The sequence below is a fragment of the Pomacea canaliculata genome, linkage group LG8, assembly GCF_003073045.1.
Source record: "Pomacea canaliculata isolate SZHN2017 linkage group LG8, ASM307304v1, whole genome shotgun sequence".
In the NCBI taxonomy this organism is placed as follows: Eukaryota; Metazoa; Mollusca; class Gastropoda; order Architaenioglossa; family Ampullariidae; genus Pomacea; species Pomacea canaliculata.
In genome coordinates, this window is record NC_037597.1 from 6928904 (window position 1) to 6946218 (window position 17315).

General features: G+C 40.9%; 1 protein-coding gene across 5 annotated transcripts; it reads left to right on the forward strand.

Moving 5' to 3' along the window:
• Window positions 1-1310: 1310 nt before the first annotated feature.
• On the forward strand, window positions 1311-17282 carry LOC112570053 (papilin-like). 5 transcript variants are annotated; one of them, XM_025248249.1, is made up of 18 exons: window positions 1311-1453; window positions 1658-1945; window positions 2271-2360; window positions 2583-2750; window positions 2961-3008; window positions 4437-4604; window positions 5083-5139; window positions 5372-5539; window positions 5778-5968; window positions 6177-6396; window positions 7470-7640; window positions 8398-8541; window positions 8670-8763; window positions 8965-9119; window positions 10265-10291; window positions 12032-12305; window positions 12453-12724; window positions 13191-17282. In XM_025248249.1, exons 2-16 carry the CDS (start codon window positions 1663-1665, stop codon window positions 12187-12189), a joined length of 2142 nt encoding a protein of 713 aa, XP_025104034.1. In that variant the 5' UTR covers window positions 1311-1453; window positions 1658-1662; the 3' UTR covers window positions 12190-12305; window positions 12453-12724; window positions 13191-17282. The 5 variants fall into 5 exon arrangements, with proteins under 5 accessions (XP_025104034.1, XP_025104035.1, XP_025104037.1 ...); XM_025248250.1 differs by having other exon boundaries at window positions 8673-8763; XM_025248252.1 differs by lacking the exon at window positions 10265-10291.
• Window positions 17283-17315: the final 33 nt, after the last annotated feature.

Here is a 17315-nt window from a genome sequence, read left to right on the forward strand (position 1 = left end):
CATTGAGTGTATACTGTTGTTTGTTTGTGCATGTTGTGGGATGGGGGAACATCACTGGATGTATGAGTGAGTGAATGAGTGCAAGTAATCAGTCACTGGTGTTGACTTCTTGGGACACGTGCACGACTATGGCACACTCACACACATATACAAGCACACAAACGCATAGTTATACGTAGGGTTATCATATGGAGTCAGACTCATATCTACTTGCCATGTAATCATTATCAGTTTTTTTTGTCTTTTTAAAAATTTATTTATTTTATTTTATTTTTGTCGATGCAGGCCAGTCAGTTCGGCTGCTGTGAAGATGGCACCACTGCCGCTCAAGGTAAATCCTTTTCAAAGGACATCTTTGCACCGAAAGTTAAAATACTGCTATTTCCTGATATAAAAGCATATAAGGAGTACTGTTCAGTACTCATGGGAAAACTCTAAAATTGATATCAATAATTTTAAAAAGGAGTAACTAGCAAGGAGTGTCGTTGACCTGCTGTGTCCCAAGGAGGTTGTTTCGCAGTCCTTGTGTTTGGTCTGCAGGTCCTAACAAAGAGGGATGTATGGAGGAAGGGTCGGGTCTAGGTGACTGCGAGACTTCTACCTACGGATGTTGTCCTGACGGTGTGACTTCAGCCTCTGGACCCAAAGGAAAAGGGTGTACCGGAACTGTCACCACGGATGACAGCGACAAGGTGATAGCGACAACATCTTCTCCTTCCAGAGGTAAGGATTCACACTCCTCTCCCCTCTCACTTTCAGGAACAAAAGACAAAAAAAAGTATTACTTTGTACTTTTAAATAATTGTTTATTTGTAGCCAAAATTATCTTCCAGTAGAACGAGTATTTTACGAGTAAACGCCCTATAATGACCTGGCAACCTTTGACCTCAGGGCAGGGCAAGTGCGACGCGCCGTCACAGCGAGGTCCGTGTACGGACTACGTGGTCAGGTGGTACTTCAACACCACGCTACAGGAGTGTGCGCAGTTCTGGTACGGCGGTTGCCAGGGAAACAACAACCGTTATGAGACTCGCGACGAATGTGAGGCGGAGTGTACAGCTACAGAGACTCCCACTACAGAAGATCCAGGTCGGGCTTTTAAACAAAAACCTCTGCGATGATGATGATTGATGATGATGATGATGATGATGATGAATGTCACATAAAAGACCAATTATATAATCAATAAATTGCTTGCTTGTCCAGATTTTGTCAGTATTTGTGAAATGCCCCGAGATCCTGGCCCTTGTAATGGCCGCGTGACCCGCTGGTACTACGACCACCTCGACCGCCAGTGTCGTACATTCATCTACAGCGACTGCGGTGGCAACGACAACCGGTTCCCATCTCTCCAAGAGTGTCAGCAGACGTGTATGGGGGTAGAACCCTACAGAGACCATCACAACCACCACACCCGCCCCCTACACTGTCGCTCCTCCCACGACAAGTTCACGTTAGTCTCTCACTTTCTCTCACTCGCAATCTCTCTATCTCTCCCTCCACCGCTGTAAGTGAATAAGTGATGATATAGGTGAGGATGGGTATGTATACATGTGTACGCATCGTTCCTAATTAATTGTGTGTGTATATATATATATGGGATATATATGTGTGTATTTACTTGAAGTTATTTACTTGTCTCCGGTGCTCTGTCCAGTGGTTATGACCGGAAGTGACAGAATTCGCGAGGGGCAGGAACTCCGCCTGACCTGCCGAGCGGAGGGCCCCACGGTGCCGACCAACATCGAGTGGTTCATCAATGGCAAGCGGATCGGGCGCGAGCACGAGAACCTCTCCATCCGCTCGTTCGCCTCTCCTAGCGAACACAGCTTCACCAGCGAGCTCATCATCGGCAGCAGCAGGCAGGAGGACAGCGCCACCTACTACTGCAGGAGCGCCCCCTACAGCAACGTCGAGAAGAAAACTGTCATCGTCAGCACCGATGGTAGGTCGTGTGATGGGCGAGCTGAACGATTCTCGGATAGAAATAGGATAGAAATACTGCCCCTTGGCAGTAAAAAAATAAAAAGAATCCAGGCCCAGACCGATAGGTCACGTGACTACCTTTTTAGCATAAATTTTCATCTTCATATGCAGGGACGGGCATTTTATACATGTTAATAAAAAAAATATAAAAGCTAATGAGATAAAAGAAGTTTTAGGTTAAACACAGATAGACATTTACACATGTCTATAATAATTTTCGATAGAGCCCGTTTTCTCTGGAAGGAATGGAGATGACATTTTAAAGTAATTTTATCTGCTTTCAGTTGCACCTACTCAGCTGCCACCCACGCGGCCTACCACTCAGGCTCCAGTGCGCACGACTACAAAGCCACCTTCGCCGCATGATCCAAAAGGTAATGGATGCCGAGAAGCTCATCGGTTAGGGGATGTTGTAGGAATTTGTGGGACATTGTGGTGGTGTGCAGCACCATTCAGTTGTCCTTTCATTCAAGCGATTTCTTCAGATGGCGTTGACCCGTCTGTCTTCAGCGTTCATTTTCTGTCTTGAGAACAATTTCTCCGATTCAGCTCAAGAACTGATAATTTGTTGATTTCTGTCTGTCTGTGTCATGCAGTGGTGTGCACTCAGCCCCAGGAGTCCGGCCTGTGTAAAGGCTTTTTCCGCCGCTGGTACTACGATGCATCCTTCCGCGCATGTCGACAGTTTGTTTACGGGGGCTGCGGCGGCAACAGCAACAACTTCGAGACTGAGCATGACTGCCTGAAGTACTGCACTGACGAGGGTGAGACCTTGATGATGTCATGCAGGTGTCATAGGGGTGGGGGAGACCTGGGGTGGGTGAAGATTATCGAAGCAGACGCTGTAATTAAACCTGTAAAGAAAATGTCTTTTCTGAGAAAGAGAAACACTAAAAAATGTAGAAATGGAAATAAGGAAATGTTCCTTCGGAACTTGTAATCACGATTTTGAGATTCTACTGTTATTGTTTCAGTGACCACAATAGCTGGCCGAGGTAGACCTGACACCAAGGAGACTGATGGTAAGGAGTTACCATGACCACATACTTGACTACTACCACAACTGCCTGCTAGAGGCTGTAGACTTTTATTTCTTATCCACCATACAATGTTGTGGGAGATGAAGTGGCGAGGAGATAAATGTACCTGCTTAGTTTTGATGACATCAAGGACTATCTATTGAGGTCCACAGTAAGCTAAAGTGGTGTGACCCTACCACTGAACTTAACGTCTGTACACCTATACACCTTTGTATCCAGACGTGTGCCGACTGCCCGACCCTCACCGGCAGATGTCGCGCCAGGCTGCAGCGGTGGTACTACGACGCGAGTTACGGAACTTGCCGACAGTTTGTATATGGCGGCTGTGAGGGCAACAGCAACAACTTCGAGTCCGAGGCTGCGTGTAGCAACTACTGTCGACAGGACGGTAAACACTATTCATTCTTCTTCTTCGTCTGTATGTTTTCATTGTTTGACTACACAAAGACGTTCCCCTCCTCACCCTCGTTCCCTCTTTCAAGAGTGAGAACTCCCTGAAGGACAAGAGGTCGATGAGCTTTATCAAAGTTGTTGTTGTTGTTGACTACCTACCCTATGTCGATGATATGAGTCTGAGCTATCTGAAGTCCCAAGTGTTTGCAGCTTACCAATCTTTTATCTGTCTTCTCTAGGTTCTAGAGTCAGTCTTGGAGTAACTACAAGTCGGCCACCGTCTGTTGCTACCAATGGTAATTAATTTCAACATTTTAAACACCGATTGTAATCATTGAAACGAAAATTACGATTTAATCTTTCTCCTTCACCTTTCTAATGGAGGTCTCCCAGAACAAGTCTCATGTGGGCATAGAAAGAGTTAATTTTCTTCTTGAATGATAAAGCAATACAATTTACTGCTTTAATCTAAATTCATTTTTCACTCGTAACAATACTTCATTTATATCCCGATCTGAATTGTTTATTTTTTAACCTCGTAACATAATTTAATTTTTGTTTCGATCATTTTTTTAACCTCCTGCAGCTTTTTTCACCCATTTTTCACCACATTTCCAAGCGATCCTTGTGATTATTTATCTGTTCAAGCAGTTTGTCAAGCGTCCCCTCCTTCCATTTGTTTTCCTTTTTCTCTCGCGAGAAGTGGACCTCTGCTGCACCGATCTTGACATCGGTTGCCTGATTCCTTAGTGAAAAATGTTGGCAATATTTTTTTTAAATAATGACTTTCAATGATCCCTGCAATATAATTTCTGCGTCTAAGAATTTTTCCGAGAAAGAAAAAAAAGTCCCCATTATTTAGTGATAAAGAAGCTGAAAATGTGGCTTAACCTTTACAAAACAGTTTTAAAAAAAAGACAGTCTTTGTGGTTTGTTCAAAATTAGTTTCAAGGTTTGCTACAACGGTCATGCCTCCTTGACTTCTTTATTGTGACTTTGATACACCTTTGTATCCAGACGTGTGTCGACTGCCCGCCCTCACCGGTAGATGTCGCGCCAGGCTGCAGCGGTGGTACTACGACGCGAGTTACGGAACTTGCCGACAGTTTGTATATGGCGGCTGTGAGGGCAACAGCAACAACTTCGAGTCCGAGGCTGCGTGTAACAACTATTGTCGACAGGACGGTAAATACTATTCGTTCTTCTTCTTCATTGACATGTGACAATTACTGTCGACAAGGCGATAATCTGTTTATTCTTCTTTATTGTCGACAAGTCGGTAAGCCTCTCGGTTTCTCTCAATAGAATATTGCTGCTGTTGTCAACACTTTTTGAGAAAAAAGTTTATTCACATTACTCATGCAACATAGGGTTTCAACGGGATATGAAAAGATGGGGTAAAATATTAAGATGCAATTGTTATGTTAAGAAAAATGAACGTTGAGAAAAAATCCTAGTTTTCGGTCAAATGTGTGAATAATACATAATTTTTCCTTCTTTGTGTGTGTGTGTGTGTGTGTGCGCGCGCGCGCGCGTATGTGTGTGTGTGGTGCGCGCGCATGTGTGTGTGTATATATATGTCTGGGAGGGGTTGGCGCTTGTATTGTGTGTGTGAAAGCATGAAAAAAAAAATTATAAAAGTGTTTCCTGTATGTTTGTACAGCATCTAGTGGAGGTTCTAAACCAGAAGTAAGCCGACCCTCAACAGCTGATCCCAACGGTAATTTTTGTGCTTTTCTCCTCGTCACCTTTTCTCATCTTTGTATCATCAGACAAGAGATCATGTGACACAAAATAACACGTTTCCAGTTATGATATATTTTAAGTGTGGTCTTCTGTGTCTGTAATTTAACAAGTTGATCATTACAGATATTTTTATATCAGTAAGACTTGTGTAAAACTGTTTTAAATGAGACTGGCTGCTTACACTGTGACCTTTGTGCACTCGACAGAGGTGTGTCTGCAGCCTCGTGCTGTCGGCAGTTGTCGCGCCGCCTTGCCGCGCTGGTACTACGACTCGCGGGAGGGCGAGTGTCGCAGCTTCAACTACGGCGGCTGCGACGGCAACAGCAACAACTTCGACTCGCAGGAAGCCTGCAACAACTACTGCAAATCAGAAGGTAGGTGGGATTTCTACTGTCGGTACCGTTGGTATAAGCAACACTTAAAACTGGTCTTGGCTGAGTAAGTTTATATTTTGCTTTGTTTGTATTTTTAAACTGGTATTTATCATTTTCGAATCCCCCACCCTTGTCATGATTTGGCTCCGTTGTTATATATTAAAAAATCGCAAAGCTAGAGTTCTTCCTCCATTCACATTTAACCTGAACCGCTGAAAGTCGTGGTGTTTGTTTTCAGAGATCTGTCAGCTGCCCAAAAAAGTAGGCCCATGCCTCGCCATCAAACCCAGTTTTTATTACGACACTTCCGCTAGAGATTGTCGAGAATTCGGCTATGGAGGCTGCGAGGGGAATCTCAACAATTTCGCCTCTCTTGATGCGTGTCGGCGAAAATGTGCGCCTCGATCCAGCGCAGGGAAAACGAGAGAGGCAAGTCTTTCACTACCACTTGCCCCGTGGTTTTCTCATTTATCCCCGGGGTAAAGGACTTCTCACTTCCTTGGTGGTGTGGCTAAAGCCTGCGTTACATATTTTATCTGCGTTACCTTTCTCAATTTCTACTTGCCCGGATGTCTAGACGAGCATGAACAGAACCATTTTATTGAGAGTCAAAACCACTTTCACTTTCTTTGTGCAGGTGTGCAGCCTTGACCCTGACGGTGGCACCTGCAAAGGTTACATCATCGCTTGGTACTACGACAACAGCTTCCAGCGATGCCAGCGCTTCATCTACACCGGTTGCGGCGGCAACGGCAATCGCTTCACCATGGAGCAGGAGTGCATGGACCTGTGCTCCGCGGTGCCCCCAGGCGGCGACACGTCCAGGGGTCGCGGCTCAGGGTCGACGTCACAGGGAGGTACGTTACGATCGTCACGTGCAGGTACGTCACTGTCGTGCAGGTCGGTGTCACGAGCAATCATGTCACGTTCAAACAAGGAAATGTCTCCATTGTCTCCCGCTGTGAAGTTACAAAGTTATCAGCCATTACAGAACAGGTGTGACAGCGGGATACACAGTAGACGTGTGCGCATGCGTAAACCCACACTCTTAGAAGTGTAGCAGCTTCAGTCTCCTTTACCAATTTCTCTAATTATAGCTCAACGCCAGACAGCTTGTAATTCTGGTTTAACGCATTTTAAAACACTAACTGCCATTAATATTCGTCGTGTGTTTCTTTGTTTTTGTTTTTTTTTTCTCCATATTTTTCTCTTTTTTTTTTTCCTGTTAAAAAGTATCAAACCGTTATACCTTACGACGTCTATGAAACTGTCAAATGGTCGATGCCGTGTAACTGGAAAGACGCCAATACGATAATTAACTTTAGATTGCTGATTAATGTGGGGCTGACAGCTTGGCTTGGCTTTTTAATGCGGTTATTTCAAACAGTAAAAGTGTCTTGTCTTGGCGGAAGCAACCAGAGCTCCCAAGGCTTGTATCTGAGTCGCACTTGTCCTTCCGGTTTGAATACATCAAGTTTAATTACAGTGTTTTGTGGCTGGGTGTTGTGTGTAGCGCTTGTGTCATACCTGTTCCAAGTGGAAAACAGTTACACAGGTGGCATGCAAGTGTTGTTTGCCTTTAGAATTGTAGTAGAAACCATGTTACTGAATGTACGTACCTCCAGTAGTCTTGGTAGAGCTGGTGTTGTGTTGTATATATTGGTATAGACATGTCATCGAGATCTCTCTCTCTCTCACAATAACTACACTGCTGAACTGTAGTGATACAAATGAATGATTAAAAGCAGATAACTGCTGCACAAAAATGTACGCTTCGCTTTCTAAATGATGGATCCAGACCTGTGTGTTTCGTGAAGTCCAGTGGCCATCCTTCACTAGCAGTACAATGTAACTGTCAAACATTTCCGCAGGACTATTGTCTCTATATATTCTCTCTCTACATATTTGCTTTGCTCCACTTGACACGCAGATGTGTGCTCGCTGCCAAGTGACAGGGGTCCGTGCTCTAACTACTCCATTTGGTGGCACTATGACTCTGAGAGCAAACAGTGTCAGCGCTTTTACTACGGTGGTTGCCAGGGCAACGGGAACCGCTTTAGCTCCAGGGACGAGTGTGAGCAGCGGTGCTTGACTGGCGCAGGTAGATGTCTGTTGTGAAGCCAGCATGCTTTTTGGTGAGCTTTGTGGGCCGGTTGTGGTGGGCCGGTGAAGTATTGAGGCGGTAGCTCTTTGAAGACATCATACAAACATAGTGAGAAAACAAGTAAATATTCGGTTTATGTGAGGTGTTACAGGTGTAATGAGGCAAGCTTGTACAAAAAGCGATTGCCCAACAGATAAATAATAATATAAATCAGTATTTTTCAAATATGTCGTCAGCAGCTACCTTGTTTTGCTTTGTGATGCTTAACCATAAACTATATTTGGAAATAATATATAATATTCATTTGTATTCATATATGTCGCTGTGGCGAGTTTGACTAAGGTGACGGGATCTGTTCTAAAAAAAGTTGTCAAAAGAAATTAAAATTAAATACTTTCCATAACGAACATTTGACACCACTGACAGTTTGTTCAGCTAATCATAAAGGTAACGGACGTGCTTCGTGGCGCTTTAAGCTCAGTCTGTAGCATTATTTAGCTAATCACTAACACATTTAATTAATTGAGAGTTATGCAGCTAGTAAGAAATAAACTGTGGTAGGCTAAGTTTGCATAACTTAAGGACAAAAAATATTTTGTTGTAAACCTTTAAACAAAGGAGAGCTACCCGCCCCGTTGCTGTTGCTGTAGTTGCTCAGAAGCCTGTGGTCGTCATGCATGCTGGTTGTTGTCGACAGCTCATTGCTGTAGAACATTAAAGTATTATTCTTCAATAAAATTGCTGATGCTTACAGCAAAGCCGCCAACAACCCGCCCTACGGCAGCACCCGCGACAACCACGCAGGCACCACGACACAACGTCTGCGACTACAGCCGTTACGGATGCTGTGCTGACGGAGTGACGGTCGCCAGTGACCAGTACGGCACTAACTGCATAGGTGAGCATTCACACTAGTGGAAGATGGAACAAACTGCAAGTGCATCCAGATGTTGTAGGTTGTGTAAATAGGAGACGGACATTAGTTCACAAATACACACACTAAGTTCTGTCTCTTGTCTTACAAAGCAGATGAAGGTAGGCGCGTGCTGGTCAACAGAGGAAGCCAGGCTGTCCTGGACTGCTACCACCCGGGCCGCGCCATCAGCTGGTACCGCGATGGGTAAGTCACCGGGTACTTCTGGGTTTGGGGATTTTTTTTTTCCCCTGATAATCGAAAGAGATTTGAACCATCTTCGTCGCTGGAGGTATCTTTGGGGCTCAAGAAACAGTATGTATGTGTAACCGAGTGGTGGGGGGCTGTCCTGCCGTTCAGTTTGTTTCTTATCGGTGTTGTTTATGGAGTGGAGCTGACTTTGTGCAGGTATTACCTGGTGTCGGACAGCCGATTCAACATCCACAACAACGGCACGCTCGTCGTACGAAACATCGCCGACGATGTGGTGGGCACCTACGCCTGTCGCATCAGTGACGGTAACACAGTGCCACAGGTGGAGCGCTACTCACTGCAGCTGAAAGGTGAGTCGCTCAGCCACGCGCATGCGCGGCATCTGCCACAGGTGCGACCGTGCGCTTGACATAACGTGTGCACCCCGTGATCCCCTGCAGTACTGTACAACATGCACGCTGCCAGCGGTGGCTTTTCCAGGAAAGAAGTGGCTCGTGTCTTCTTTATTCCGTAAAGAGCATGATTGTGTATCCTCGATCGCGACCTAGGACTTGAGTTTAAACCGTTTCGTTCCCATGATTGGGTTTAGCAGATGATTTATATCATCAGTGTCAGACTCACCCTTCACGTTGTCGTCCCACATCTTTTTTTGTTTTGTTTTTATTTTTTTGTTTATTTTTCAAGACTAGGAAACGACAATTTCAGGCCAGTTGTAGCCCCGTGTGAGTCCAGCCCCATGCAGCTTGCCCCAATGCTAATTCCTCATCAATTAAAAAATTTAATCTTTGTTGCAAAAGGGGTATTATGTTGACTTCTGGCTTAAAAAGGATTACAGGGATTACACATTGATTTTTTTACAAATTAAAGTCGTGAACAAAAATTTAAAATAGTAAGATCAAATCAAGGACAGCCATGCTAAATGTCGAATCCTACTCACGCGCTACTTCGATGACGGACGATTGGCTGATGAGTTTGTCGATGGCGGGAGTCTTATGGTACTCGGAGCATGAGAAGTGTTGATGTCCACCAATGTTGATGTATTGTTTCAAAAGACAACCACTTTGCTTTATTCCAGTTGCTTGCGGCTTTGCTGGTCAGCAGTGTAGCATTCTGTTGTTTTACTGATCCACCGCTTGTGCAGTGTTAGTCCAAGCTGCGTGACAGTCAGCCATCGTGCATTTACTTAGTCTAGTAGCCATTCTTTTGAGATGATGAGTGATGTATTATTTCTAGCTGGCTGCTTATATCTACAAATATATTGTGACTGCTTTCTGTTACACACTCTTGGCGATATATAACATTGGTAAGATTGGTGTTTTTAATACAGTTGTGTCAAAAGTCTTCTGCTGTAATTAAAAGAAAAGTTTGATAAAGCTCAGTTTACTAGTATACTAGTACGCTATTAGTACTAAATATAAACTTTTGACACAGCTGTAGCACTCTATGGACATCAAAAGAAAGAAAATGAGTGTTATCTTTTTCGTCGCTATTTCAGCATCGTTTCCATCATATGGGTCCTCAGGTAATCACAATTCTTACCTGATTCTCAGCCCCAGCATGAACAGCATACGTATTAACACCTTCAGATACCACGGATACTACTCTTGTAAACATCCTTTCACCACACCTGCGCCAAATCTTTCATTCTCAAAGTTCACAGTTTTCTCAACGGGTTTTCCCCCCTCAAAATCTACTTTATCAGCTTTAAGTGTGTATATATATCCTTTAGTGACATTGGTTAAAACAAGATATAATTGCTTTCTGTGTGTGTATGCTAACACTAACGCTTCTAGATGTGAATAACTTACTTGCTTAAAATTTATATTTAATCAAAATTGCTGTCCCATGTCACTAAGTAATTAGATATCACAATATTGGGCAGTATAACAATTAGGCACCTTCAGGTCGACAGGGATAATTCAAACCCTTATTTTGTTTGTTTATATATGTGTTAATTTAGAATGCAATAGAGCTGCAACAAATTTTTGCAGCCTTTCAGAAGGACATACTCTTGAAAATAAAGACAGTCGTAGCCTTTTTTAAGGCGAAATATTTGTACATATTTTTTTTTCTAACCTGTGTAAATTTCAATCCCAGAGACTATTTCCAAAGTTCGAGTGAACACTCCTTTCCGTTCTCGACATACACGCGTACAAACATACTGATGCAGAAGAGAAGTCGACAACACTGACGTCAGCATTGTACACCAATATATTTGCCTTGTCCACAGCCATTGAGATAGCTGGGGCCATGTGTAGTTTATGTACACTATATGTTTACAGATACTTCTACAAATAACAAAAAAATGCAACAGAAGAAAAAGACTACTATTAAAACTCTCTCTCTCACACACACAAGTACAAGAAACAAGTATCATCGCAGTATACTTTCAGACTATGTAATAGCTCCCATGCCTTTATTGGTAGAAGCTAGATTGTTTAGTATATTGATGCTGATTGACGATATTTCTATTTTTGTTTTTGTGTAGCTGTTTAGGTCTGCCCAAATCAAGTTTTTCATTTATGTTTTTCGTATGTGTGTGTGTGTCAGACATTTTGCTTTGTCAGAAAGATTGCTGTAGTTTCACATTGCTAGGTTTGTCGCTTTTTTTAATTCATTTGTTAGCTTACGAAATTTAGCAGGCACTTATAATTCATAAATTTTAACTTGAAATGAGATAGCTTATAAAATAAACACAAGATTCAGCTCTGCAAACATTCACAAAGCATTGCTTGAAACATCGAACTAGCTTAACTTCTACTGCTTAAGAAGTGATAATTGTCTTATTTCTGTAGCTGATTCTTTGTGGCAATTAATTTTAAGCTCGTAAAGATGACTAGTCTTCGCTTAATATGGGATATACCAGCTCTAACAAATTTGCTTCATTTTCCTCTCTTTTATTATCTGCTGTGCATTCGTGCATATCGTCATCGAGCATCTTCACTAACCTTTAGTGGCGTTTGTATGTGTGTGCAGCTATTACCACCTCAGTAGCAATCCAAGGAACATAACCTATAAAGAACAAATAAGTTTCTGTAAGGAAAGGGTCCTATTGTCATTATTTTAGATACTTTACGTGATAAACGGGCATAACTGTAATATTTCTGACAGGTTGTTGTCAGTAGAAACTGATTAGTGAGAGTGATCTAGGTTTGATGTGTGGGGAAATAAATTACCCAAGCCTAAATAATTTACAAGTAAGCTGCCACGTGGTCTTGTGACTTCTGACCCGTCCCCCTTTGACCCCGTCCATTTCCCTCAGTGCCGCTGAGCATTCTGCAGACTCCGCCCAACGTGCGTGTGGAGCCAGGTGACAACGCCTTACCTGCACTGCCAGGCCCTGGGCAACCCGCGACCTCGCGTGACCTGGACCTTCCAAGGGACGCCGGTGTCCAGCGGGGGCCGAATCATCGTCTTTAACAACGGCACGCTAGGGGTCACGCGGACGACCCTGGAGGACAGCGGACAGTACCAGTGCACGGCGGACAACGGCGTCGACACTCCCATCACCAGGAGGACGATGCTGAACGTGAAGGGTGAGTAGACGACGAAATGCGATGAAACGGCGAACACAGGACGACAAACGAACATGCATGTTTCCTTGTTTCCTTTACAGGTTCTTGTGTACGGTTTATCATCAGAAAATGTTGTTCACCCAGAATCTCTGACCTTCTCTTTTGCAGCGAGTCTGACGGCAGACATTCGACCTCACTCAGGTAGCGTGTTAGAAGGGGAGACTGCTTACCTGCACTGTGATGTCAAGGGCTACCCGGCGCCTCCGTGCACTGGGAGAAGGACAGTGTCATGGTAACAGATTCGAGCAAGATGTACGTGCAAGGCAACGCACTGGTCATCACGAGGGTGGGAATAGAGGATGCAGGTCTCTATGCCTGCGTCGCTACCAACCCGACTGGAAAAGCCAAGGATGTCACTACTGTTCAAGTGAAACTTCAAAGTGAGTAGTGTTCGGGGTCATACACACCATTTATATTTGCTTACACATCATAGCATCCGTACTTTCTTTCATTATATTTATTTAAGAATCACCACTAGGTTGCAGTCATGTGTGATTGCGGTTCAGTCAATGCTGCTGTTAACGAAAAAAGTTTTCATTTCATTCCTTTTTACCTTTTTTCAAGCGGTTATTACTACTGTTTCAATTGTAGTTGTGATTGTTTCATAATTGAAATACACAAGCGTTTTCTTTCCTTTATTCTACCTAAAACTGTTTTATCTGGTAACTTTTATTATTTTTAAATTTTTTGCTTATGTACAGTCATGTCTACGCACATATACCCACCTCTCTACCCAGCCATCCGTTAATCGATTCAATGAGATACACCTAAAATAAGTTATTGTTTGCATACAGAAAAATCTAGCAAAAAAATAGTTTGCTTACGAGATTGTTATTCTGTCGACAGATCACAGAGATCAGTGTAGCAACTCTATGAGTGTGATGAAGTGTCGCCTCATTGTCACCGCCCGGCTCTGTGGTCACCGCATGTTCGCGCGGAAATGTTGTCAGTCTTGTCGTCAGGCAGGCTTGCTTTGAGAGCCGTGTAATTACCTGTAGGAGTCGCCATTACTCCCTGACAAAAAAACAAAACAAAACAAAAACAAAAACACAGTGTCCATGTTGGAGTGTCCTGTTCATATCATTTTTAAATGAGGGTGTGCATGTGTCAAGCAGTCTGGGGCTCCGGCATCAGTAGAAGTGGCGTCATTCCCATCCACTGAGATCGAGATCTCGCTTAAAGCTTTGTGTTTTTATTTTTGTTTTTGTGACTAACGGGATGAATTGTGACACATGACCACAACATTTGCTGTGACAGGTGTTCTCTTAAACTTGATGATTTATTCCCCAAAATGTTTTTTCCTCGTAAGTAGACTTTAAAATATCTATTGTCTTTTACTTAAATTTTTATCATTTTCGGCAAAATCATGTTGGCATGGTGCAGGTAATTGTTCTCTGCTGTTTTTTTCCGTGCGTACATTTTGCAAAAGAAACAACAAGTAAAAAAAAAGCACATTAAATAATTATATTAGCAACGTTTCTCACCTTGATAGTTTTTCGAGTAAATAAATAGCAGGACTAAATTTGAAGTAACTATATTTTCAAGGAAACTAAACATTAATATGATTTTTTAAATTAACCAGAGTATATCCGATTGTGTTACAGCTTCCAAACATTGCTCAGGTAGCCAAGCGAAATAAGGGACATGACTCATTCCTTAACTTTTAAAACGGTGATGTGTGATGGCCTCCCTTAGTACTGCGCTCTGTACAGTGTATTAATAACATTTTGAGTGTGAGTTATGAAAACCATTAAAAGATGTGCTTGGGACCTGGGTTTCTTTCTTGAGCGAATATATTTCAGTTAGTAATATCTTCATCCCTCCAGTCCCTTTATACAGATGTAACTTGAAATAGTCAGAAATCTATGTACAAAACAAAAATATCTGTATAGCAAGCAGAAAGCAACATTTAGTTTTAAGGTTTGGGGTCAACTGGAGTTTACTGAATTGCTCTATAAAAGCACTTTTATACCTATTATTAATAGTAATTACTCTGAGAATACTGGTTCCTTTTTTTCATATTATTGCAAATTAATACATATAAACCTAGCATAAAACAACATTTTGTAGAGTGAATAAATTTTTATTGCCCCCAAACATACCTACTTAGAGTGTAAATGTATATACAGTACTGCAATGTCACAGAGAGGCAGATTCAAGAGAAGAATGAAAAATACATTATCTGGCTCCTTGTCTGTCTCTTTTGATTTTTTTTTTTTTTTTATCAAACATGAACAGGGCCATCACTCTGCTTGATACAGTTTTCTTCCAGCTATGGTGCTAATTCATCCAGTACTTTGCATTCTCTGCAAAAAGCCATCTTCTAAACATTTTGCATCAAAATTAGCGCTTTTGAAATTATTTTTTGTAACAGAAAAGTGACATAAAATAATTACTTCAGCATCATTCATGACTTTTAATTTCTTAGACCTCAACTAGCTACAATCTCCTGATCTCTCTATTTCTTAGTGAAAAACATACCATTGTTGTCTGAAATAGGGGGAAATTTCTAGTTCACTGTCTAAATATTATTTAAACTGTTGGGCCCACATTCCATTCAGAACTTTTCAGTGAATTTTATTGCTTTTGATATGTTGTTTGAGTATTCTCTCATGCAAGTAAACTTTTTAAAATGTTTTCATTATAGGTACACAATTGTCAGAATTTATCAATTTATAATAAAAATTATTTTAACAAATATGATCTTAATAACGGATAACAACAACTAGAACAACAAAAATCAGTTGCAGCAGTTGGATTATGGCTGTGTTAAATAGGAACCTTTTTACTTTGTGGATCCAACAATTTGGAATGTGTTGTCTCTCTCCCTTCATCTTTATTTCCAATGTTCATGCCATTTTTATAAACACTTTTCCTCATCAATTTCTCTTAAAACGGTGGATACACCCCGTCTTCTTACTCTGCCTTGCCTGCTTTGTCATCTTGATTTTCTTTCTTATTTATGTTTATTTTTTCAAACATGCCTTGTTTTTCACCCCTTTACTATGTGTGAAGATTCCATTGTGATAGACAGGCATGTATAATAATCATCTTCTTCTTACATTTAAGGAGATCTTATTTTAAAAGTACTTAGTGAAAAAAATTAGAATACTTTTTAGCTTCTTGTAAGTAGCTTGAAATGGCTCATCACTTTGAACTAGGTGTTTCCTCAAGATTTTCAGCGAAAAGGAGTAGATTTTTTTTTAAATTTACTGTTTTACTGTTAACAAGCTTCTAATACAGAATAATGTTCCTTGCAGTCTAGTGAAGCACTCATCCTAAGTTTTGCATTTAGTTTGTAAGGGATAGATCTTTCAGTTTCTATGCTCCACATTGAGAATTATGTTGGCTGTATTTTGCAATTTATATATTATTCCACCAACTGTTCATTTTGGTTAATACACCATTTATTTTATAAGGATGCTTAGAGTATTTGAAGTATTTAATGATCAATTTGGTTATATATTATGTTCTGCAAAGTTATCAGAATGATTAAAATCATTATTTTCAGTATGCTTACCAGTCTAGACTGAATTCACAAGTGTATTCTGCTTTTACTGCATAATTAGCACAGATTTTGTTCTCTAAAGAATGAAGTATGAAGTTTGAGCCAATTTAGGAGGTTAATCTCCAGTAATGCATGTTCTCAATGAAAGCCTTCGGGGATAAAAGCTTAAAAGAAGAGCAGCATTTTTCACTTGCTTCATCTCAGCTTTAACATACTGTCATGGTCTGCAGTGCTTTGTAAGTTGAATGCTGTTTAAATGGTGCTGGCAGGCATTTATGTTTTAACTCTGGACTTTTAATGCTTCAAACAAAGGCGGTTGTGCAAAATAATATATTTTGGTTAATAATTTTAAAGGAGTCATTAAAACCATTGTTATGTTTAATTAATAAGGTTTTCTCTGTTCTATTCAATGAAAACATTTAAGTTTGTTTGTTCCATGACACTCAAATATTTTAGTAATGCAAGAGGAACAGCTGGGACACACACACACACAGAGAGAAGCTAATTTAGGATCAAACTCTCACTTTAAATTGTAGTTTTCATACACTTTTAAAAGTATTAATTTGTAGTGAAAGCTACATTCTTTATTTCATAACAAGTAACTAGGTATGAAAGGAACTGCTTAGACCATGATAATTTACACAGTTTGAAGACCCTTGCTTTAATGAAATGGGCATGCATAGCAGCGTAGGTGTTGTGAGATTCGCTGCCCATCAGCTGTGGAATAAATGGTAACAAAGAAAATACTCAACAGAAAAAGGTTGCATCTTGAGCGTATACTTCATGCGGGTCTTTGGAACTCAGTATATTTACAACAGCTAATAGGTAGTGCTGTCTGTATACAGTTAATGATGATGTGCTACGAATCATCAGGCTCATGCTTGAAATGTATACCTTGTTAACATTAATTTAATCTTTAAATGCACCCAAGATGCATAATGACGAGAAAGTTACGATTGTAGGTGGATGTGTTTTGTAAGAATGAAGCCCTAATCTGAAGTAAACATTACTACACCTCTCATAGTTCAAGACATACTGAAATAATCTCTTATGCTTCAACCATAATGATGAATGAAATTTTTATATGCTTTTTTAATTGCTCTAAATTCATGTTTTTTAACTTTATTATTTATTGTATATCTGTTGCAGCATTCGTTGCATTTTCCTGTTGTTTCGTGACTTTGCATTGTTACATATTAAATTTCTTTACAATTAAAGATCATCTAAAAATGCTCTTAGATTATTTTACATGATTTAAAATGTCTTGCCTAAGATGATGTACCTAATTCTTTGTATGATTAAACCAAATTTAATTAATAATTTTAATGTGTGTTCCTAATATTTCTAATTATTATGCTGAAACCTCTGTTTAGTACATATGCAGTTACGCAAATTAGCATACTAAAGCTGAAATAAATTTATATAATTTATACAACTTGTTACGATTTATTTTTTAAAGTGTA